Source organism: Epinephelus moara, chromosome 12 (genome assembly GCF_006386435.1).
Source record: "Epinephelus moara isolate mb chromosome 12, YSFRI_EMoa_1.0, whole genome shotgun sequence".
Lineage (NCBI taxonomy): Eukaryota > Metazoa > Chordata > Actinopteri > Perciformes > Serranidae > Epinephelus > Epinephelus moara.
Window position 1 is genome coordinate 39,202,459 of NC_065517.1, and position 24,269 is coordinate 39,226,727.

Sequence of the window (24,269 nt, forward strand, 5' to 3'; positions counted from 1 at the left end):
ATCACAACGCTATGAACTGTGGGTAATTTCCTTACCGTAAGTCCGCATCGATGCTGACCTACGGTAAGGGGGCATAAAGGGCTCACTCACCGACTCACTGACTTGACGATTTGACAATGGGACAGCCCTCACACACACACGCACTTCACATGAACGCGCCTCTAAGTCAGTGAGTCTGTAAGGGATCGGACTGTATTCAAATATGGCGACGCAAGATGGCAGCCTCCAGCAGACCGCGCTCTGTCTGTGTATATATAGAGAAATCATTCTAAGCCTATGAGAAAGCTTCCATTTGTATGTGAATTGCATTACACTTTAGTAAATATATATTTTTGAAAGCAATAGTTGATATTTGCTAATAAACAACCACGTAAATTACACATTGTAACTTTAATACACCTACTTTTTGTCTTGTATCCATGTTCATGTTTTCCTGCGTCTGTGAACTTATAATCTCTCAAGACAGATTCTACAATCTACATTGTAGAAAGAAAGAAAGAAAGAAATTAGTATTTTTTTTTTTTTTTAACAGATGGATTTCCAGATTGGTGAACTTATTACTTCAAAACTATTTTCTGTAAAATGAAATGAGCGCTGATGTTACACCATGATACATGTACTTTCATCTTTGGCTAAATAAAAATACTTAGATTGAGAGATTGTTAGATGTCAGTAAAATCAGGAATTAGAAATACATGACAATACATGAGCAATGGTGCATAGAGAGCAACACACAGCAACACAGCTTATATCTTACAGCCAGAGACTTTTCACAACCTGAACCAGTCAACCACAGACCAAATCCAACAGCTCATACTTCATAACTTCAACAAACCATAGCGCCGAGAGGAAGAGGAAGGCCTTTAGAGATACAAACAAGCTGTTCAAACTCCCAATAACTTCGCCTTCATGTCCACCGACAGTTACAGTTAATAAATAAACACTGCGTCACTGCCAAATCATAACTAATGTAGAAAAACTCACCTGTTGCTGAGCTTCATTTCCAACATGGAGCCGCCGAATGTCAGTTTGTTTTGTTTCCGGGTGTTCGCGGAAATTCTCTCTGGATACAAACATGTCCATGTTCCTCCTCCTTTGGGATAAAATGTCCTTTAAAGTTGAAGTGGTGGAACATTCAGCCACATGTTCAGGATTGTTCAGCCTTCTCCATCGTTGCACTGGTACACATTACACGGAAGTCAATGAGTCGCCATTTCCCAAAGGCTAACTGGCTAATTGCGCTAAAAACAAAAACCGGTCAATCATATCAAACGGTTAAAATAAATAAATACTTCTAAATTTCACTGGCTAAAATAAAACTCGCCGTCGGAAGTTATTAAAATCCCTCCGTGAGCGTCTTCCCAGTAGATATTCACACTGTCATGGCAGGAAACACACAGGTGCATCAAATATCACTAATGATGGCTCCGTTTAACTGTACAGGTGTTACATCGAAATGTGATCCCCCGTCGACTTGTGACCCCCGTTAATGCGTAGCGGCCATCTGGATGGTTGGGTTCGAGCTAATTGGTGGCTAACAGGTTCAGGTTTAGGCGGGTTTATGTTAAAATGGCGGACACTTACCGACGGGGGAAACCGAGGAAACAGACTTCGTCATAACACCTGTTAGCCAGCATCAGCATGTATTACACCTGAGCCCTTGACCGGAAGTATCTTAACTTAATGCAGCCGGGGATTTTAGAAACATGGAAGTCATGAATCTGTAAAAATATAATATAAATTATTATTAAAATTATTATATTATAGATATAATATAAATATAATATAATATAAATATAAAAAAGTGTTATACATTAATTTCTAAAAGTATGTTCTGGTTTTTTTTTTAATAAATAGATCCTTATCTCAGAATTATAAGAAAAGTTTTCATTGGAAAAAAATGCTATTTTTTCCTGAATTTGCAAGATTATTATCTCTTTAATCCAGAAAAAAAGAGCAACTTTTTCTCAACTGAGCCTTTCCATACCCCAATGCCATCTTACTCATGCGAAAAATGTTTGACTTTATACCAAAAACTCTTTATTTTTTATTCATTTGTTTTGTGTGACATCTATTCATTTAACTAGTTTTATTTCCTTTAAATTTGACATCCCTTTTCTGTGAATGGTCAAAATCCTCAAAAGATTTGTCCATGATGCTAACAACTTAATTTTGAGAAAGAAATACTTAATCTCTTCATTTTATTTAAATTCAACTTAATTGTTTTGCCTGAAAGACTGTACATATAGAGAAACTGACTCTCACAAACACCTCCTCATGTTGTTATCATCGAAGAGCATGACCTCATTCTCCTCAATGGCCCTGAATGAAGCTTATAATTAATGATATTAATTATGCCTTCAGTGAGGGGTCAAAAGGTCAGTTGCAGGGGTGGAACCGGATGTACACATTAGGGGCTCAGCCCAAACCTTGGGGGAACTGTTTTGTGGTTTTCTGGCTCTCTGTGGTCATTGTGTGTCTCCATGTGATTGTTCTGTGTGTCTTTGAGGTAATTGTGGGTCTTCTTGTGGTCATTTTGTGGTTGTTTTGTGTCTCTTTAATGGAATTTTGTTTCTTACTGAGGTCAATTTGTGTCTCTTAAACGTAATGTTGTTTTCTTTGGTCATTTTGTGTCTGTTTGCAGTTCTTTTGCATCTCCTTGAGGTCATTTTGACTCTCTTCCTGGGCCGTACCTGTTAATTTGGGTGACATTTTGCAGGTGAAGGCCAGGAGTCCCCTCTGACACTGCAGGCCCCTGGGCCTGTGCCTTGTATGCCCGTTCAGTAATCCATCCATGTGTGGATGTATTACATCTTTCACCTTAACAGTAACTCAGCGACTCATCAGCCTTGAGTTTGATCCTCATTGATGCCCTGCAGTCCCACTGGCCTCCAGTACTTGTGCTTTTATTTACTGGGCCGTCGGCAGAGGTATCTTTCTCTGAGAAAGAAGCTCCATTCTCTGTCCGAGCTAAATCAATATCCCATTATGGTGTTTCAGAGGGAAATGGCTTAGAGGAAAGAAAGAGAAATAACCTCATATATTCTGCCGATCCATGGATGTGTCTTTCTGCCTCTGTCTTCGGAGGTGAAGTTAGGGTGAAATAGTTGGAAATGTTGAATTTAGAGAATATGGAAGACCCAAACAACAAAGAGAAAATAAACAGTTGATGACTGAAAGGAACTCCCTTGAATAATCTGACAGTGTGCTGTTTAAAAAAAATCTCTGCTTGATATGAGACACAGAGAGAAGAAGAGGAAGAAGAGGAGACTGCAGAGAGAGGGGGATGAAGGAAAAATCCATGCAACACATCTCAATGTTTTTATGGGCGTTTTTTAATTGAAACCAGCTTCACTGATAACAAACATGCAATATCACTGTACAAGCCAACACCGCAGATAAGTGTTACTCATTCAAGTCTTGACACATTGTCAAGGATTAGCCAGCAGCACACACACACGCACACACACACACTTTCAGATGTTGTACAGAGATAAACACGCTCTTTTGCTCTTTGACATACACAACACACAAACACACACTCACACAGTCATATTTACATATCACAGTGAATGATGGGTAAAAACGATGCGGGGAGGAGGATTACACTGTTCTCCCGGTCCGACCAGAGATGAGAATGGCAGCACAGTTCCAGTGATAGCGAGTAGTGTGTCTGACTGAGGTGGGATAAGGAGTGAGATGATGACAGTGAGGATGTGAGTAGAAAACGAGACCTTTTATCAGCATCCTAAAATCTGCGCGGGAGGCAGGCGTCTTGGATGGACGCCTCTTAGCATCTAGACAAACAGGATGAGACTCCTAATATAAAAGAAAACAGGTCTGCATCGAGTCTTCTTTTTTTCCCGTCAAATCCACTCCATCTGTGCTACATTTAAATGCATGGTGTAATTACAGTATCATAAATACAGGGCTTCATAAATAGGTTTGGGGTATTGCTCGGATGATATAACAACTGATAGCACTGCCTGTGATGCGCTTTTAGAAATGTAAAATCAAAACCCAACAAAAAAAACAAACAAAATAAACAAAAAAAGGCCACACTACCAAAAAATAAATTCCAATAAATAAATAAATACTTTAAAACGTCATACAAAATTCTGACATTACCCTTTTTTCCAACATTTAATGGAAGTTCTGTCTACAAATGTAAGATAATAAATATATTTAGTATTTTTAGTAACAGTTAGGTTTAGGTGGGTTTATTTGGGATATCTCTTATATCTTTAAGCAAAAACTGGATTATAAACAGTAGGAAAGATCTCTGCAGAAACTCTATTTAATACTGCTCATATCACAATGGTTACGACACGATAAAATACTGCAAATTATCAAAACTGTACAGAAAAACTTACAAGTTTCTCTAAAATACATTTTCACTGTTAGTGTGTGAGAAGAGAGATACAAGAGAGCTCGTCTCTGTTTGACCAGCTGAGCAGCAGCAGCACTGTCCTTCAGACGGACCAACGGCACAGTCAACAGTCATCACCAGTCAAAGACGCCTCTCTGCACGCAGCTGATTGTTCTGCCCTCTGCTGCTCCAGTGTGGAGCAGAGCGCCGGGCCCCAAGGTCCCTCCACCACGTCAGCTCACCACACCCTTCTGAAGACTCCTGCTGATGGCTACTACAACTCTACATGGAACTGGAAGAGAGAAGACTGCAGCAGGGCGAGCCGGCCCACATGTTTCTACTGAGTTCCTCTGGCACGGTGCGCTCTTCTACTCCAGTTCATAGTTTCAAAATGATAGATGATTTTTTTTTCTTCTTTTCTCTGTCATGTGTTTTTTTAAAATGTAGTTTCTTAGATATTCCTCTAGCTAATCTACGTCACGGTTACAGGTGTGAGTGTTAGTGGCGTGCCACCAAGCGGTGGGGTGTTTTGGCTGGGTGAGGGCAGTGCCACCCTGGTAGTGTGTGTATGTGTGTGTTTTTAGTGTAGAGGAGGGCAGGTGTCTGGGGCCGGCAGGTCAGCGGTGGCGATAGTGTCTCATGAGGGGGACGATGCAGGAAGGAGGGCCAGACATCTTGAGGAAGGGGTGCTGGAGGAGTTCCTGGGCCGTGGCTCTCTGCGAGGGCTCCCTCACCAGCATCAGGTCCAGGAAGGAGCGCAGCACAGAGGACACCTGGAGATGTAAAGAAATGATTTAGTCCTTTATTTAATCTATGATTATTGATTGTAAGAGAAGTTTACTACTAACAAGACAGATCTCAGATAAAGAGGTAGTTTGGATTTTTTGAAGTGGGGCTGTATGAGGTTCTAATCCATAGTCGGTGTATTACCTACAATAAATTGCGGTTGGCACACCTCCAGTTTGGAGAAGCAGGCTGGAGTACAGACATGGAAGCTAAGCAATGCACTGCCAAATGTGACGTATCCACCTAAATATCACATTATCAGTATAACTACATGCTATATTTAGAATATTTTCAACAATTTATCTTGCTTTCACACGACCCTTTTCGGTGGGAAACTGAACAGAAAGTTTATCTAAACTCTCTTCACAGCCAGACTCTTTTGGGAAAAACAGTAATTTTGCCTCTCAGAACACTAGAGCTGCTGGTCTACGACTGTCTCGAGTAGTTACTTTGTTTAAATAACTTCAATGCCCCATCATAAATCGCTGTCTGACGTCAAGGTAAAGTGGGGAAAATATTCCAAATATACCATACACTAAATCATATATGCCGCATTCGATACCATTGACCATGTCATCCTTTTGGACCATCTCCAAACCTGGGTAGGTATCAACGGCACAGCTCTACAATGGTTCAGGTCATACCTAACAGACAGGCGTTTTTGTGTGGGTATTGCCGACGCCAGGTCTGGTTCAAAAGATGTCCACTGTGGGGTGCCCCAGGGATCAGTGCTAGGTCCGATTTGCTTTTCAATTTACATGCTCCCTCTTGGCCATCTTTTACATAATATCAGTTTCCACTTGTATGCAGATGATATTCAGATCTATTTATTTTCCTTTTATTTATTAAATTGTTTAATTTGCTTTGTCTTTTATTTGGTTTTGTAAAGAACTTTGTAACTGCGCTATATAAATAAAGTTTATTATTATCATTATCATTATTACTATTATCATAATTAAACTACTGCTGCCCTCGTCCACAGCAGTACATTTCTTAGGTTCTGTGTTGGTACTCCTGCCTGCTTCTCCAAACTGGGGATGTGCAAACTGACACCTACTGTAGGTAATACACAGACTATAGATAAGTGCCTCATACAAACCCACTTCAAAAAATCTGAACTATCCCTTTAATACAGAACAAAACTGGTAGCACTTCAGTAGGAAACAATCACTGAGATATGAATTCTGTTTGTGACCTGTCCTTCTACAGTAGGTCAGGTCACAAATGACTACATATTTCTTTAAGAAGGGGTTAGTTAGCGCGGTGTATCTGCAGCGTAAGTGACCAGACATACAGCCATCTGTTAATGTCTACACATCATAGGTATGGACAAATATTTAAAAAAAATAAACAATTTTATGTACTTTAACATCTCAGAAAACAGTCATGACACAAGTTTTTAATACCTTGTGCGACTCTTTTAGCCGAGGGGGCAGGTTATCTCGTATCCTCCTCATGGCCTGCAGAGGGGGTTCATTAAAGTAGGGGGGCTCTCCGTCCACCATCTCAATCACCATGATGCCTAAAGACCAGATATCCACCTGGAAACACACAAACACATTCAGTCTCTGTACTGGAGCTCAGCACAGTAAAACACAGAGTGTACAATCACTCAGTATACTGGGAAGTCTCAGTGTTAATCCACGTGTGTGTCATCCTCACCTCAGTCCCATAAGGTAGTCTGGAGATGACCTCTGGTGCCATCCAGTAGGGTGTGCCAACGAGGGACTTCCTCTTGGGCACCTCTTTGGAAACTTGGGCACAAAAGCCAAAGTCTGATAGCTTGATCTGCGAACACAAACACACCATGCTGCCTTCAGGTTCCACTCTCCACCATGTAGGTGTGTAGTAGAGACTGTATTAGTTCAGAACCTCTGTGTTTGATGTCAGGAAGTGCACTGACCCATTGTGATGAAGAGCTTTCATAGAAGACACTAATCTCCTGTATTAGTGGTTAATTAGCCTTCAATTAATCACGTCTTATCAGCTCGTTAGGAGGCATTAGGCAGGATTTAATTACTGGGGCACGGGTGGTAATTGATGATGATGAGTTTCTGGCACTGGCTGTTGACAAGTGGCGGGAGTGGCACCCATGGAGAAGGTCAGTGAGTGTGTGAGAGTGTGTGTTATAATGAAATCACCAGTGACAGAAACAGGGGTAGTAGCACTGGCTATTAATACCTGCTGTATCAGTAAGATCTGTTTGAACGGGGATCTCTGGGTTTAATAACATGCCAAAGGGAGGAGTGTGAATGAATAATATATCTAAACACACTAAGAGACAGAGAAACACACACTCCCATCACGTGTACTTACCCTGCCATCACTGGTCAGGAGAATGGAGTCGCTCTTAATGTCGCGGTGAATGACGCCCTGTGTGTGCAGGTAGGACAGAGCCCTCAGCACCGACAAACACACTGTAGCTATCTGCTCCTCGTTCATCCTGTGAGGAAACACACACAAACACAAATACGTGTCAGCAATGAGTTTGAAAGTAGAACAACTGGGACCATATTCGACATGTTGGTTTGTAATAAGAACAACAACACAAAAAAACAAATATGAAAACTATAAAATTGCAGTCATTGTTTAAATGTTTGTCGTCATTCAGCTTTTACATGCCATACACTGGAGTAATTTAGGGCTGTGTCTTGCACAACATTGGATCTGCACAGGAATACACAGAATGGCTGAGTAACATCAAATGGGTAGATTGGGTGCTTTCAGTGACCCACGCTGACACAGGGAGAACATGCAAACTCTGCACAGAGGGGCTCCCCCACCCCAGAACCCTCTTGCTGTGGGGGGGGGGGACAATGCTGACCAACGTGCCACCTGAGGTGCACATGATAACCCTTAATACACATAACGTCTGATGATTGCCTCCATCCAGTACCCTGGAAATCCAGAGTTCTCGCGAAAACACAATTTGAATTTGCTCAGCGAGTCACTCTGGCAATCAGTAATGATGCTCATTACCCATGCCCTTGGAGCTGAGCTGCACCAATCACATCGGTGTATCTGATATAGGCGGGCCAGAGGCGAGCTAACCAGATGACGACAGCACTGCGACGACGAAGTCCGGAATCAGTCAGTAAACATTGCAAGATGGCTACGGATGAACACCAGTTGTTTGAAACGGCTTTGGCCGCTACAATGAACGAGTTAGACTTGGCTTTTTCTCTAAAAGAGGAACAGAAGACGGCGCTCGAATCTTTCCTTTGCAAGAAGGACGTTTTTGCTGTTTTGCCGAGCGGATACGGCAAGAGTCTAATCTACCAGTTAGCTCCACTGGTAGCACTCTGGATACGTCACCCCGTGTATTGTTCTGATTGATCGTAGTGTTATCCAATTGTGTGCAGTGATATTTTCAAATGCATGCTTGGTGCCGCCCCTCGAGTTGGGCCATTTGCATTACTCATAGCCAGACCCTAAATCTGTCTAGATTTGGGTCTGGATTTCCAGGCTATCCGTCGCGTCCTTTCATCGTATCACATTTATCCATAGTTGTCTATTCTGGCTCCCAATAACACAACAAGACAACATTTTTAGACTCCTATGTAGCCTACAGCCCTGCTAATGAACTCACGTCATTGTGACATCGCCCTAAAAGGGTCTTTACCAACTGCGATGCATTACGCTTGGAGGCATATGTACGAACAGTGCATGAGAACATCCTTTGTAGTTGATCGTAAACTTACTTATATGGCAATGTTACCAGCCCATGACTTGTTATTTTAATTAAAAATATTATGTACTCTTAGTCATATCACTTATTTTCACTTGTTGTTTTTATCCTATCAAATCAGTAAAATCAAGTCTTCATGTATCCGTTAGGAACTTCATTTATGTAAAAATGTCAGTGCATACACAACACATAATGAGACAAATAACAAACATCATTGGACAACATACAGTGCAGAGTGGAGCTTAAAATATCTTAAAATATCCACCTTAAAAAATGCTTAAAAATGTCCATAAATAAGTAATAAATGTGGGTCAAGCATCCGAGCTAACTCAAGCCTAATGAGTCTGATAGAAGTAGGCGCAAAGCTTGACGTGTGTGTGTATGTGTGTGTGTGTGTGTGTGTGTGTGTGTGTGGTGTCCGAGGCTATTTGGAGTCCTTTCATTTTAGTCTGTCTGCTGTAGATACTAATAAGTGGTTCTTGGTCTGGTCCAGTGATGTTGCTGCTCATTCTAATGATTTCATTGAAAGGACTGAGGTGGATGTTGCACAATGCACCAAACCAGACTGTAGAAGGTGATGATGTATTCAGTGAAGAAAGCTGGTAAGACTGACTGGTGGACCTGGAGTTTTCTGAATCACTACTTACAGTATTGTTGCACTAATTTCCTAGGAGATAACAACAAAAAGACCATAGAGTCAAAACCTGAAGAACATACATATCTGAAGAAACAACACACTTTCTCTGGTGGTGCAAATTATGACTGTTTCAGACTTTGCAGTTATCCTAAAGAGATTACAGTTCAACGCAGCTAAGATGGAGCAGAAATGCGGTTTGAAAATATCCCCCTGTTGCCTGCAGCGGCTGGAGCTGTGATGTGCAGAGCAGGCAGGAGGGTCCCATATGGAGAGCCGGGGCGATGCAGTGCGTCTGACTGAGCTCACACAGAAACTCACAGCTCCACTGAACATTAACATCTAGACCCAGCTGGCCAGGCCATGCCGTGCATTTATGAGCATGTGTGCTTTGAACTGCCATCACATACAGTACATATGCAGGAACAGAGCTGCTCATTTGCAAGCATAAACCAAAGAAACATGCGTATTTGTAGTACATGTACATGTTAATGCATATACAGTTCACACACAAACATGGTCATACATAACTCTCACCACTCACACACACCTCTCTGTTCATCTAACCCAATCGCCAGAAAACATGTTGGCGCTGTATGTTTCTGGAAACCAGGGATAGGTTACATTTGCATATCATTTTGTAGTGGATATGTCGAAACTTTTAGTTTCAACAACACAGTGGTGAGCATGTGGTTAAATCTAGGCACAAAAACAACCGGGGTATGATTGTGAAAAGATCCGGTTTTGGCTTAAAATACCTGGTTTAGGGGGCACAATCCTGGCAGGAAAAGCAGCGATGTCTCAAAAAAAAAAAAAAAAAAACACTTTTCCTGCCACTATCTCAGCAGGAAACATTTATCTTCAAAAAACACCTGCTTGCCTTTGTACTAAACCCGCTGGAAATACAGTAACAAAGAAAATGCTTTTTGTTGTACAATCTTAGCAGGACGAAAAGTGATATCTAACAAACAATCACTTTTCATGTTTATTTATTTATTTATTTAAGCGTTTATTTGGAAGGGACAATGCATATTGATGAACATCAGTATAAAAATAAATGTAAATATGCCGGAGTTAGCAGAACTGCTAATTTACATCCGTTGTCCCTTGGCAGGTCACAGACAATTAAAAAACAAAAACAGCAGTTAAAACAAACAGTAAGAATTGTTCACAAACAGACAAACAATCATAGATGGAGGTAATGTCCCAGCAGGAAAAGCAGTGAAACAGAAAACAACTGCTTTTCCTGCCATCGTAAAAAAAAACAACCGCTGTTTGTGCCAATATTCTTGCAAGAAAAGCAGCGATGTCTGTGTAAATCAATGGCTTTTTGTGCCACTTCCTCAGCAGGAAGTACAGTGATTTATCTGTAAAAAAAACAACTGCTTTTCATGGCACTAAATCCACTAAGAACAGCAACGTTTCGGCAAAAAACTATTGCTTTTTGTGGTACTATCTTGGCAGGAAGAGAAGATATCTAATTAACAACCATTTTTCGTGCTAATGTCCCAGCAGGAAAAGCAGTGAAGTCTTGTAAAAAACAGCTGCTTTTCATGCCTCAAACACAACAACACACCCACATCTGATGCCTCAAAAGCCGCTGTAAACACAGCGATGACTCTCTAAATCACAACCAGTTTTGTTGTTTGTATGTCTTGAAACAGTGGTCTGTAAACAGTGTCACGTCATCCACCATCCCCTCCACCTCTCGATGACAAATCCAGCTCTTATATTACATCACTTTAGAAATGTTAATATGATACGTATCAAATGTGCAGATGTCACGTCTTGGTGGTTTTCAGAAATGTACAATGCCAACAGTTTCCTCTGGTAACTGGGCTGCGTCATTTTATCGTCTGTGTAAAAGATCCCACTGTTGAAGAAGTCACTTAGAAATTTGCATTATGAGAAACAACCCCCAGGCCACACACATACACACACACACACACACACACACACTGCAGATTGCAGCAGATTTTATTGTCACACATGTATGCATTTACAATCACTAGAGATAAATGAGCCTTCTGCTAATGGAGAAACAACTGGCTAACTCAAAGTGAATGGGATGGAGAGAGTACACAAAAACAGTTCACCTCTTACTGCCCCCCCCCCTCCCCAATCTCTCTCTAACACACACACACACACACACACACACACACACACACACACAGAAACACACATATGTTTTGCACTTATATTGGATGAAATCCCCGTGAAGTGCAGCTCATTAACAAACCCTAAAGTATAATTTAAATCTGAATGTGATTGAAATAGTTCGGAAAGACGGACACCGATTCTGCCACTGCTGACTTGGCTGTGTGTGTGTGCATTAGATGTGTGTGTGTGTGTGTGTGTGTGTGTGTTTGCTGCCAGCAGCCCACCGAGCTGATGAGGCTTGCACGACGCGAAGCAGAGAGCAGTTATTTCCACAACAAAAGGCTTAACAGAAATAGCACAAAGCTTTCACCTGAACAAATATGGCTGAAATTACCAAGAAACACACTGCCATATTCTTTATATCATCACCTGGATTTACTGTAAATAATGTCTGATCATTAGATAAAGTGGTCAGTTTGTAATGTTACACTCTTAGAAATAAGGGTTACAAAAGGGTTCTTCCTAAATGGATGAAGTTCTTTTGAAAGAAAGGGTTCTTTAAGGGTTGTTGAAAGCATGCGTCAACAAGTGTTTTTCTTAGGCAGAAGAGTGGTGCCAGGGCGCTGAGGAGCGCTTCATCTCTGCAATATCCAGTGTCCGTCAATCTGCTCTGCCCAATCTGCTCCCAAAAAATAAGCTTTTCTGCTTCTGTTGTGACAGTAGACAGTAGCCTAGCTAAAAAGCAGTAATGTCACCATCGCTTTTCTGAAAAGTGTGAGGGAAGTTCTCCTCTCTGAAGAAGTGACAACCAGAATGTACAGACTTTTTCACCATACTGAAGCTCTGACGCCAATTTACAACCGAGATTGCCCCTCGTAAAAAAAAGATTCACCAATACAGGACACTTCCCCCCCAACAAATAGAAGGACATGCCTCCAAGATACTGAAAATTAGCCCTTGATATAGATTCCTAAATGATTCCCACAAAAGTTTAGAGATTTTCAACTTACAGCGCTCAGAGCTGCTGCACAAAAAAGGTAAAGTGCTCTGAGAGACGGAGCATCAGACGCATTTACGCTACGTGGCAGCTCCTCAATGGGAACAATTTTTTTTTTTAAAAGCCACCAGGCTGAGAAAAAAAATGATATGTGGACACAGGCCCTAAATATTTACCCATGTTTCAAGTGGTATTCTTACATTTAGATGTATTTGGAAACCTCTTTATTTGTTTATTTTACTTGTTGACATCTTTATCATCCTTTGATGCTATATGATGCCACATGGTCTGTTGAGTTTTGTTTTCACAGGTTCCCGGTACTTTGCATTTTGTGATTGGTTCTAATTTGGCCCCCTCTTTTGATGCTTTTGATGAAAACACTGGAATATGAAAGGGTTCTGAGTAGAATCCCCTGAGTGGGCTGTAGATGAAATCCTTGGATTGCGAAAGAGCTCCTAATAGCCCCCCCCCTCATTGGTTTCCAGATGAAAACCTTGAAATATGAAAGGGTTGTCAGTAGAAGCCCCTGGGTGGGATCTTGTTAGCACCCATAGAGGGTGAAAAGGTACTGGGTTGAACTCCCAGAAAGGGTACTGAGAGAAACCATTACATCATAGAAGGGTTCTCTGTAGATGGTTCTAGGCAGGCTGTTCGTACGTTTTCCTACAAAAAGTAACGCACCAAAATTCATATATATCCTATACAGTCATGAGCCAGTAATTTCACATATTTCGTGAAGGCTGTGATCACGTGACCAATGCGCTGACGGGTGTAAAGAAAAAAGTGGTCCCTGAGATTGGAGGTTGAGGCAATGGATGGGTCACAAGACTTAGGACTTTTCCCCAGGAGACTGGTGTTTGGAACTGTGTGAACTTTGAGTGAATTTTGATTCATTTTAAGGTGTGTCATCACCATGTTTGCCATCCTAGACCTAATCATAGTAAGTTAAAGTGAATAAAACAAACTCCATAACGTAACGTTAAGTACGTAACGTCATTCGTGGGGCGCTAACTCATTGGATATCATACAAACTGTTGTATGTGCATTTTCCTAGGATATCATAGTATGAAGACACACTGTTCTAAGTATAACCCTTCATGTTGTGGTTTAGAGAGAACCCTCTGAAATGGCTTATAGGTTCTACCAGGAACCAAAAAGGGTTCTCCTATGGGGACAAGCCAAACATCCTTTACGGTCCTAGTTAGCACATTTATGTCAAGAGTGTACTGACCAAACGAAATAAATAATGAGATTTTTTTTCCAACATATCTATGATACTCTACTTCACAAATATGTTTTACTCTGTCTTTGTTCAGATTCTGATATTTGCAAGAACAGCAGTTAGAATATTGAAAAACAAAAACATTTACTTCCACTTAAAATTCAACAAACTGAAAAAGAGAAAAGGGGGAGTTAAAGAAAGAACATGTGTGCCTAATATTATCTACTTTACTGAGACTTCCATTTCTGCAAGCACTCGTGTGTATACTGAAACTCTCCCTCACACACACACACACACACACACACACACACACACACACACACACTGAACACACATACAGGCCAACATCTGTGTGGGAGACTGTTCAAAATACTTCACGGTAGCAGCGGTGCTCAGCCTCACCAAAGCGTGTTATTAGCATCCGACACCGCACAGCGCTAATGCTGACACTCCACGCAAATGACTGTAATTAAACACCAAGCACAAAGTAAGCTTAAAACAATGAGGCAGCAGCTTAGAAACACGACTCAACAACACAGAAGCAATTAGGAAAAGTTGGAGAACAATAATCTCCAAACTATCAAACGCACGACTGGATTACAGCCCATCTGCTTGTTTCTCCTGATCGTCTCGTGAAATCATCCAACTTTGTGAGGTTTCTGGTGTGAGAGACAAATCAAACGACCTTATGAGTTTTTTTAACAACACGTCTTTGCTGCTGGTTTCCAGATAAACCTGTTAATGTCACCACCATCACAAGATCATCACATGCATTCAGTCATTCAGATAAAAATGGAGGACGTGAGTAATTTACAACAAGGTCGCTTCCTCTGTCTGTCTCAGCTTTTAAACACTTACTTAGGGCCAAGTCAATAAACACAACACTAACTAACAGACACACACGAATGACACCCACATACAGCTGTGGCTTTATTTCTGAAAAGCAGAACTCTATCTGTTTCATTTTCAATTTATTAGGCATTCAAGCAGAAAAAAACTATTGTTCTTGTTCTCATTTGGATTCCAGCAGCAAGTGCCGCTTCTAGAGTTTCTGTGTGTGCGTCATCATGGCGAAATGTTGTCCAGGAGACACCTATTGTAGCAGGAACTAAGACAGAGGCTGTTTTGAGTATTCTGCCAGGCGTTTATATATTTGACCGTCTGTCTCGAGACAGAGTTAGTCAATGTGATGATACTGCAACCGTTCAAGATGCCGTCATGAAACTTTACAGGCGTGTAGTTAAGATCTCAATGAAGGCCGAGTTTGAAGATGGGTGTGGTCCGGGGCCGAGCACAAGGGCCCCTGACTTTATGCCCATGGCCGACATTTGCTTTTTAATCAAGTAACTACTGTATGTATCCCTGCTCGTGGGAACCCATCGTAAAATGGGCTCTGGTTTTTGTTCTCATCCTCATCTTCTTTCTCTTAAAAGTCACCAAGGTTCACAGCAAACACTCATTAAAGCCACGAGGGTGCTGTTACAGTAAATGTAACATTTTGCAATTATCTGAAAACGACGTGGCTTAAATCTGTTTCACACCAAGCTAGAATTTTTCGTGTGAAAAATTCACATGTAAATTCATAAAAAATGATTTTGTGGGTTTTTATGAATTCTTGTACAGCCTGCGTGGAGGGGAAAATACTTGGATGGCAATCTCCGTTGCTCAGTGCAACCTACGGTCATTTTGGAGGTCCATCTCTCATTTAAAAAATGTGCAAAATCAATTAACGTGTATATCTCCACAGGTCTTTATTCAAATGATACCAAAATAGATCTTTTAAAAGGTGTTCAGATCGATCAGAGTGCTTGGCCAGTCTTCCCATCCTCTCATCTGGACACACACGTGGAACAAAGTACCGCGATCAGCTGATCTGGTACTTTGTTCCACGTGTGTGTCCAGATGAGAGGATCTATGGCGTGAGGAGGTGAGTACTGATGTCGGTTGTGGCAATTGTGGCCAACGAGAGGTATAAATGGTCTAGCTACGTTATTTCTCTCTGTCTGTTTCGCGCACAGAGCCCTGATGCTCTCACGACTGGCCCACTGCTCCGCCGTCTCTCTCTGCCTCTCTCTTTTTGACTCCCCAGATATATTTTTTTTCCTCCGCGAGTAGCAAGAGTTTCCGGTGGGTCCGGGGAAAATTGTCCGGGTTGTCACAACGCAGTGGAGCATTACCAAGTGGTGCTATAACTTTCGGTGCCTTCAGGCTCGATGCGAAAGGGGTGACTACGTCTTTTTTTTTAACATGTGAAGTTCACACCTGGGACACTACGGCGAGTATGAACCACACATGACTCTCTGACTCTTGAATTTCTACACTGAAGGGAGGTTACCTGGTGTGAGTCACAATGTCAGTGAGCGCCCCACCCTCGAGAAACTCCATGACAACCCACAGCTCGTCTCCCACCAGGTAGCTGTTGTACATGTCGACCACGTTCTCATGATGGTAGTCTCTCATGATCACCACCTGAAACACAGACACACAGACAAACAGAGAGGGAAATGACTTTGATTATATATTTACTTGTTCAGTTTCCTACTAACTGATTTTATTAGACTAAAATGATACCGAGCAATCACAAACCTTGGCCTATAAGTTATTTATCTATTCATGTAACTTAATTATTATTATTATCAATTGCTAAAGTCAATATTGTATGTGTATCAATACACAAAATCAAATTTATGAATGCATGTTAGATATGTTACAAAGAGATCACATATTACTTGAATAATTTGTTAAATTTAGTCGTGTAATTTCATTTATTTATTCATTTAACTTTCCTTTGTCTGATGTGAACATGTTCTCGGTGCTTAACTATAAAAGGATTAAACCCAGAAATTAATAGGATTACACAAAGCAAATTAGTTCCCAACTGAACACCCACTGCTTTACATCTGTGTTCACTGTGCACATGTGCTAACATACATACATGCGTACATTATCTCTCACACACACACACACACACACACACACACACACACACACACACACACACACACACACACACACTGGCTGAAATCCAAAATAGAAACAGGGCAATATAGCTTCATAAAGGAAACGAGAGGTCCACTCTTTACTCTGCTCAACAAGTAATCATGAAGTTTGTCTGCACATATAATTTATTTCAGTGCACATGTAAATGATATGGAGCTGATGTTTCAACAGTTAGAGCACTGTGAACAGGAACAGCTATGAATAAATTTCTTGCCGAGGGTTTTTAGTGTGAACACCACTTAATTGTACGCAAATGAATGCAATTACAGATGTAAAAATGAGCCAGTGGTTTGATTGCCATGGATACGTGTCAGGGAAACAGAGGCAAACTGAACGCATGTTTTTTTTGTTGTTGTTAGTGAACACGCTGCTGTTTTGCTGTTGGATGGTGAGATTTATTTTTATCTATGAGGCACAAAACGAGGCATGTTTAACGATGCTATTTAAAGCTGTTTCATCTCTGCTGCGGCTTGTTTGAGCTATCAGCAATCAGACAAACGTTAGCGCTGATCTCAAAAGTGCAGAGTGGGCGTCGTGCTCTTTAATCGTGTGGGTCAAGCTGACCTACAGTAGCAGTGTGACATCCAGCCTCCAAATTAATACTCTACTAACACACATATAAAACATACAAAACCAGCCCTACAGTAAAAATGTTGTATAAACCAGTAACACCCAGAACAGTTTACATGTGCTGCTGTATGTGTGAGCATGTTTAAGATAAGTGCACTGCAGTTATCTCTGTCAGTCTTTCGCACCTCATTAAAGAGCAGCTCTCTCCTCTGCTGTTTCCTGAGGTCCATCTTCTTCACAGCCACCTGCTTGCCGCTGTGTTTCTCGCTGGCGATGCACACGATACCCGTGGAGCCCTCGCCGATTTTGATAAAGCTGTCCAGGTATTCCCGAGGGTCGCCTGCGGGCAAATGCAAACATAGCTCAATTTTGATGGAACAATAGAACATAAGAAAACAGTAACATTTATGGAGGCCATTTCAGCATCAGTTTTTACAGTCCATTTCTCACCTGGGTTGACGACCAGTTGAAGTGCAGCTCTGAACTGCTCATGAGAGACTCTGGAGGGTTGAGTGTCGGAGCTGGATCCCCAGGAAGGAGGCGGGTAGGCCCCCGGGGGGATGTAGGGTGATGAAGGCTGTGAGTAGGCCCCCTGTGTTTGAAAACACACACAGACATACAGGGTGAGGTTATAAAATAGTCTTCATATTATCCAACAGAATGCTAAAATACTAAATAGTATTAGGTAAAACATTTCCTCTGTTTTTAAAGGCTGACAATGGTCCAAAAACTATAATTAGTCTTGACTGGTGTTGGGCTTGTTCAGCTTGTAAAACTCATGCAATAAAAATCAATTTAACTCAATAACAATGACTTCCAAACAACACAAAATTGTTGCGAGAAATTTTTTTTCTCCGTTACCACTGTGAAAAGTTGTGGATGGTACCAATGGAACTGTTCCTTAGCGTCCCCATGTTTGGTCCCCCCTCTGTTGGGGTACCTAGCACACAGATCTGGTACTAAAAGGTGGAGCTGTGAACACTGCAGTCTGATTGGTCAGTAGAGGACGGTCACTCTGCTCAGGGCTGAGTTGTGTCTGGTTTTGAGGCTCATGTAACCACTGTTCATACTGTGGAGACTTTTATTGGTAAACTGTAACTATAAAATGAAAGGATGTTTTGCTGCCTCTCACAGCAGCTGGAGTCTGAGAAAAAATAACTTCATTCACTGGGTCGACTGCCGGTGACTTTTAAGGTGGAACGTTAACTTGTAATGTTACTCAATGCATGAGTTGATGACTTTTGTCTCTCTTGGATGACATACACTTTCAGTAATGAGTGGATCTTCAAGCGTTTAAAAATATATATTAATTCGACTGGATTATGTGAACTGCATATATTCTAATCGTCACTTGGAGAAAAAAGAAAGCATAGTGGAGTGTTGTTCCTGTGGGCTACAGCAACACTAAACCCCTGAGCTTGCCTGAGAAGGACTAAATGCACAAACCCGCTATTTTTAAATATCCCATGGAGAGAGACTCTCACAGCCTGTTCTGTTTTGTTCTGAAGATGCTGGCGTGCAGCCTCGTTCTGTGGATGATAAACGAGGTGCAGACTGATAAAGGAGGAAACACAGCAGTGAGTGACAACCCTGCCCACATTTATGAGTGCCATTTGCGGTGGACAGGGTCTAGGTACCATGTCTGAAGGGTTACTTTGGTCAAAGGTACCATACCGAAAGCGTTTGGTGGAAACAGGGCTGTAATACAAACCCAACATGTCGGCTCTTCAGGCCTTGTTTCAGCTTTGCTTTAATGCAATGGTCAGACAATTCACAGTGGATAGCAATCAGCACACCAGCAGTTTGGAGAGGCAGGCTGAGCTATGTAGTGCCGTGGATGGGGGCAGCAGAAAAACATATTTTAGTCATATAAAAAATCACTATCAGTTTAAGTGTACTCCATCTTCAGAATATTTTTATCTTGCAGTCACACAGCTCTTTCTGTCGGGGAACTGAAGCTGTTATATCCATCTGTCCTCTCTTCAAAGCCACTAGACTTCTACCTAACAGGACATGGGAGCTGCTAGTTTGGATAGCTCGTGATATTCAGTTTAGTGAATCTGAACCAACCCTTAAAAACACCAATGTCATGCAATAACACAGACAAACTAACTGATCGAGGCAGCTATAGACAGGCCAGCAACTTCTGTGTTCTGTGAGGTAAAATTACTGTTTTTAACAAACAGTCTGGTGGCTTTCAACAGAGCACAGATAACAGCTTCAATTCCTTGTGGGAAAAGGTCAATCTGACAACAAGGTAAAGCTGTAAAAGTTTCTTAAATATAGCATACACTTAAACTGATGTTGATTTTTTTAGGTAGCTAAAATATATTTTGCTGCTTTCCCCATTCACAGCATGCTTGCTTAGTGTCTGTGGCGATACTCCTGCCTGCTTCTCCAACGAGCAACGAAAAAGAAAATGACCTAAAAAATTTGCGAAAATAGATGTAAATGTTTACAAACCAGATGCAACAAGTTTAATATGGACTTATCCCATTCAAATTACATTAAACCAACTGGAGTATCTATCAAATGTCTATCATAATCCGTATAAGAGAACAGAGTGAACATACTGTACCTGGGGGGTGTATGGAGGGCTGGGCTGGGAGGGAGGGTGGTGATAAGGTGAAGGTTTGTAATGGTGAAAGACAGGTGGGTAGGGCAGGTGTGCTGGGGGGTAGCCAGGTGGCTTCATGTGGCTCTGAGGTTGCTTAAGAGGCCCTCGAGGGTAGGTGTCTCCACCTGTAACCTGGGGACTGCTGTCACGTGCAGGGCGCTCGTAGTCAGCCTGGAGAAGAGAGCACAAGGACGTTTGATTGATGGATTAAAATTTAAAGAGGTGTGTGTACTGTATACACTGGCATAGCATAGATTAAAGAGAGATGTTACCGTGTTGGGTGCATCAGTGTAAATTGTAAATGCAGCTCTATTTCCAGGTATGTCTGCAGGTACATTAGCCCCGGACAGACCAAACATTTAGTCCACAGGACAGGGACCATACTTTATCATTAACACCCCACAATGCTCCTCAAATACTCCATTTATCAACCAGGAGCCCAGGGAGCATCTGGATCTGGGACACGCCTCTTCCTTAAGATCCTAGAAACACCTGAGTCTCCTTTAAAAGCAGCGCTGGAGCATAAATACTGGTACACACACACACACACACACACACACACACACAATAAGAGTGTAGCAGAGCTTTACTCAGAGAGAACTATTAAAAGCTCAGTTGTATGACTCAGCTGAACTGGTCTGACTCATAATAGGACTGACGTACACACATAAACGCTTGCACACATACACACAAACCTTGAGGAGAATCTCAAACTACAAATGAACAAACTAGAAGTTGTTTCATAACTCAGTACTTTATAGTCTTCTCTGTACTATGTTATACTATATCGGAAAGGAATGTAAAAAGAAATTTGCACTCACTTCTGCATGTTCATCTGCTGTAAAACAGTCGGTCACATTAAGACTAGCAGAGGAATTAAAAGGCTGCAGTAGGGATACTCAACTTGCTTTACACGGGGGGCCAGGGGACAGTTAATAAACAAACAATAATATCTATCATTCATTTATGCATTTTCCGTAACCACTTATCCTGTTAGGGGCTGCGAGGGGGCATATTTATCAGTGTATGTATAATAAATTAACTGTTGTCAACCTTTCAGCATTTGATGTCCTAACTCAAGAGACCAGTCGCAGCAGTCAGGTATACACAGGGGAGTTTCTAGTACTTGAGGAACTTTGGGGCTTAGCTCGGACCAAACTGGTCTCACTCCCAACTCGACAAATACCAGCGCTTGGTCAGTGGCCCATCTGTGTCAGACACCGACCCACAGAGGCACCCTTCAGTGGTGGCATGAGACGCCCAAGATGGCGTTTGCTGACACTGTGGGCAACCACTGTAGTATAAAGAGCGAGAAAGTGTGCACGATGTGGGTGTGTCAAACAAACTGCGGACTTTCACCTGGGAATCCGCTGTTCGTGTCCCATGTGAAACCAAAAGTCAGTTGAGTTATTTTAATACCTATGTATATGTAGTGTGGTAGTATGTGTAGCATACTGTGCTAGTGACGTTATGTATATTCACACCTAACCACGTTCTTTGTTGCCTACACCTACGGAAATAAAGCTAAAACTACGTTCTAAGTTTATTTTGAAAAAGACTGCATGTATTTAATGAGCTGAAACTGTGTATTTCCTGTGAAAACAAAAGTTTATTTTAGAGATACACGATGTATGTAACAAGTGCAAACTCACACGCTGTCCCTTAGCGTCCCAAACTAATGGAGAAGGGTACCTAGCTCATTATATTTTGATGTGACAAACCACTGACACAGCATCAACAGTTGACAAGTTGGGAGTGAGAATGTGTTGCCCGGACCTTGGGGATCCACCTCGGGTACTTTTTTCTAATAAATAAACTTTGTTTTGATGCATTTAATGCACTCTGACACCTTAGAACTTCTGAGTGCAAATCAATCTATTGTTTATGATAAATCAGAAAATGGTCAGTGGGCCACCCAGCCCTCTGTCGTGAGGCCAGATGAAAGGTGAGTATCACTGTGCTACAGCATGCATATAAGAAAAGTAAGTTACTTTGATAGAATTTATTCAGTAAAGTAAAAACAGGTGACAGTGTAATGGCCAAATATCAATAGTCCGGTGTGGACTGCAGACAGTCATGGATTAAGCCGACTTCCCCCTGCGGAGATTAAATTAAATTACCTTTTCCACACCTCCCAAAAATGTTCTCCCGCCAGCATCTCATAAATTCTCAAGAGGCTGAGACGATAATAAAAAACTCCCTCTTTCTCTTTCCTTTTATTTGTTTCTCTCTCTGCGCCTATCACTCCTTCTCTTTACACTTACACAAAGACACACACACACACATACACACACACACACACACACAGGGCAGGAGGAGGAGCCCTGATGTGTTGGGATGGTGTATAATTACATGGTGTGAACTCTTTTAATCAATCACTCTCAGGCAGGTGGAGAGGGGGGAGGTGCTGCTGGGACGGCCCAGTCTCGCGGCCCCCTATCGTTGGCCGGCACCGTTGGCTGGCTGTCAGCCAGGGGTCTCCTGATCCATGTTGGTTAAACGCGCATTAATCTGAGTTTGGCAGGGTAATCAACAACCTAACTCAACTGTGAAATTGAATTCCGCGGTGGAACATCGTTCGGCCAGTTTTATGCTAAGGCTGCAGAAAGGGAAAGTGCCGCAACATCAATTTGTCACCGAGAGCTGCGGCACTGAGCTCGCACTCGCCACGAAACAGAGAGAGAAAGGGAAGAGAGAGGGGGAGAAAGATAGAGAAGGAGTGTGTGTGTGTCTGTGTGTGGCCAAGTCTCCGTGCTGTCTACTGTTACATCCCCACCGGCTCCCAACAACGGCAGGGAAAAAGAGGGATTTACTTCAGTGGTGTGAGTGGGCTGAATGAGGGGCAGAGAAGAAAAGGCAGAGAATGAGAGACGAGAGAGAGGGGTGGGTTTGTTACAAGGTCCATGAGCCGAGAAGAATAGTGATTTTTAAGCTGCCAGATGACTCCTTGTTTTTTCTTTTTTTCTTACCACTGCTGCAAAATCTCCGAACATCACAAGGCAAATTAGGGAGCACTGGTTCCTCAGCCCACCCTTCACTACGGCCTATATTCAATCTGATTTAAGATGAAACAATACATAAAACATCAAATCAAACATTAACAATATAATCTGATGGAGTCTGACATTTTTGGACGAGCTCTGCACGCGGCTGCATCCTGTTAAATCATCACATTCCCTTCACATACTGTACATTCTCAGTAAACCAAATGTGCCTCCTCAAGCACGACGACTCCATAATAATAAACAATATGTAAGAAAACTGACCTTCCCCTGCATCACTTCCAATTCTGCTTCTCTTGCATTCTCCGTGGCTGTTTTTTTTTTTTTTCTACGACTGGCTATTTACTGAAGCATGCAGGTTAAATGGTTTTTCATCAAGGCACCCTGGGATCTACATCAGCAAACCCAGTTTTCCTCTCAGCTCCTGGTCTCGCTACGTGTGAAGGAAGGATGGTGGAGAGCTGTGATAGCGGCACACACACCTCTATAATGGGCCTAATGGGGCACTGAAAGCTGTGGAGAATGAGTTAAAGAATATATAAAGAAATGATATGAACAGCAGCTCATTGAGTGACCACTCTTTGTGTGATGTACCCCTGCTGCTGCTCTGACTAGCACTGTTCGTCCCCTACCACTGTATAACTTATCTAATATCTTCTACTGTAGCAAAAACACTTCTGTATAATAATATTGGTATAAAAGAATCACCAGGAGTAAATTATACTGGAAACATATGGTTATATTACACAGCCACTAATGCACAATTGCTCTTTTTGTGGAGTCTCCGTGTGGAAGAATCTCTTGGGTATCTCGGTCTCTCCCACTGCTCCACTGGAGCACATCACAGGCTGCACCACGCTCCCCCAGTGCCAAACATACTTACAGTGCAGCGGCCAGATGCATAAAACTCTCTGATTAAAACTGTCTTTTTGTCAGATTTATAAAGCAGCACCTGCGAATGTTTCTGTTTTATGTAACTCAATCATTTTGGTGCTGGGTGCATCCCCATTTCCACTCCCATAGTTTGCCAAAAATGGATGTAGAAACACCCCTAAATGTACATTTGCATTAGGGCTGCCCTCTAATAGTCGACCAAACGTTAGTCGACCAGAAAGGTCATTATTTTAATTGAAACTCTATTAGGGAGTTGCGCCTTGTGAAAATAAATCAAAACCTATATGACTGGACCATGTGTGAATTTAATTTGAAAGGACAGACACAGGAAGTGGCCACAGTGTGGGATCATTTTGAGAAGGTGAAGGACGAACCCAAGGTGATATGTAA

General features: G+C 41.9%; 1 protein-coding gene across 3 annotated transcripts in view; it reads right to left on the minus strand.

Moving 5' to 3' along the window:
• Positions 1–3,336: 3,336 nt before the first annotated feature.
• The window catches only part of pak5 (p21 protein (Cdc42/Rac)-activated kinase 5), a 154,836-nt gene continuing 133,903 nt past the window's right edge, over positions 3,337–24,269 (minus strand). For all 3 annotated transcript variants that reach the window (XM_050058803.1, XM_050058802.1, XM_050058801.1), the window contains 8 exons: positions 19,945–20,154; positions 17,817–17,958; positions 17,552–17,706; positions 16,132–16,265; positions 7,472–7,598; positions 6,818–6,943; positions 6,562–6,696; positions 3,337–5,142 (listed from right to left, as the gene is read on the minus strand). In XM_050058803.1, the coding sequence (XP_049914760.1) occupies positions 4,987–5,142; positions 6,562–6,696; positions 6,818–6,943; positions 7,472–7,598; positions 16,132–16,265; positions 17,552–17,706; positions 17,817–17,958; positions 19,945–20,154 (1,185 nt within the window). In that variant the 3' untranslated portion in view covers positions 3,337–4,986. The remainder of the gene's footprint in view (positions 5,143–6,561; positions 6,697–6,817; positions 6,944–7,471; positions 7,599–16,131; positions 16,266–17,551; positions 17,707–17,816; positions 17,959–19,944; positions 20,155–24,269) is intronic.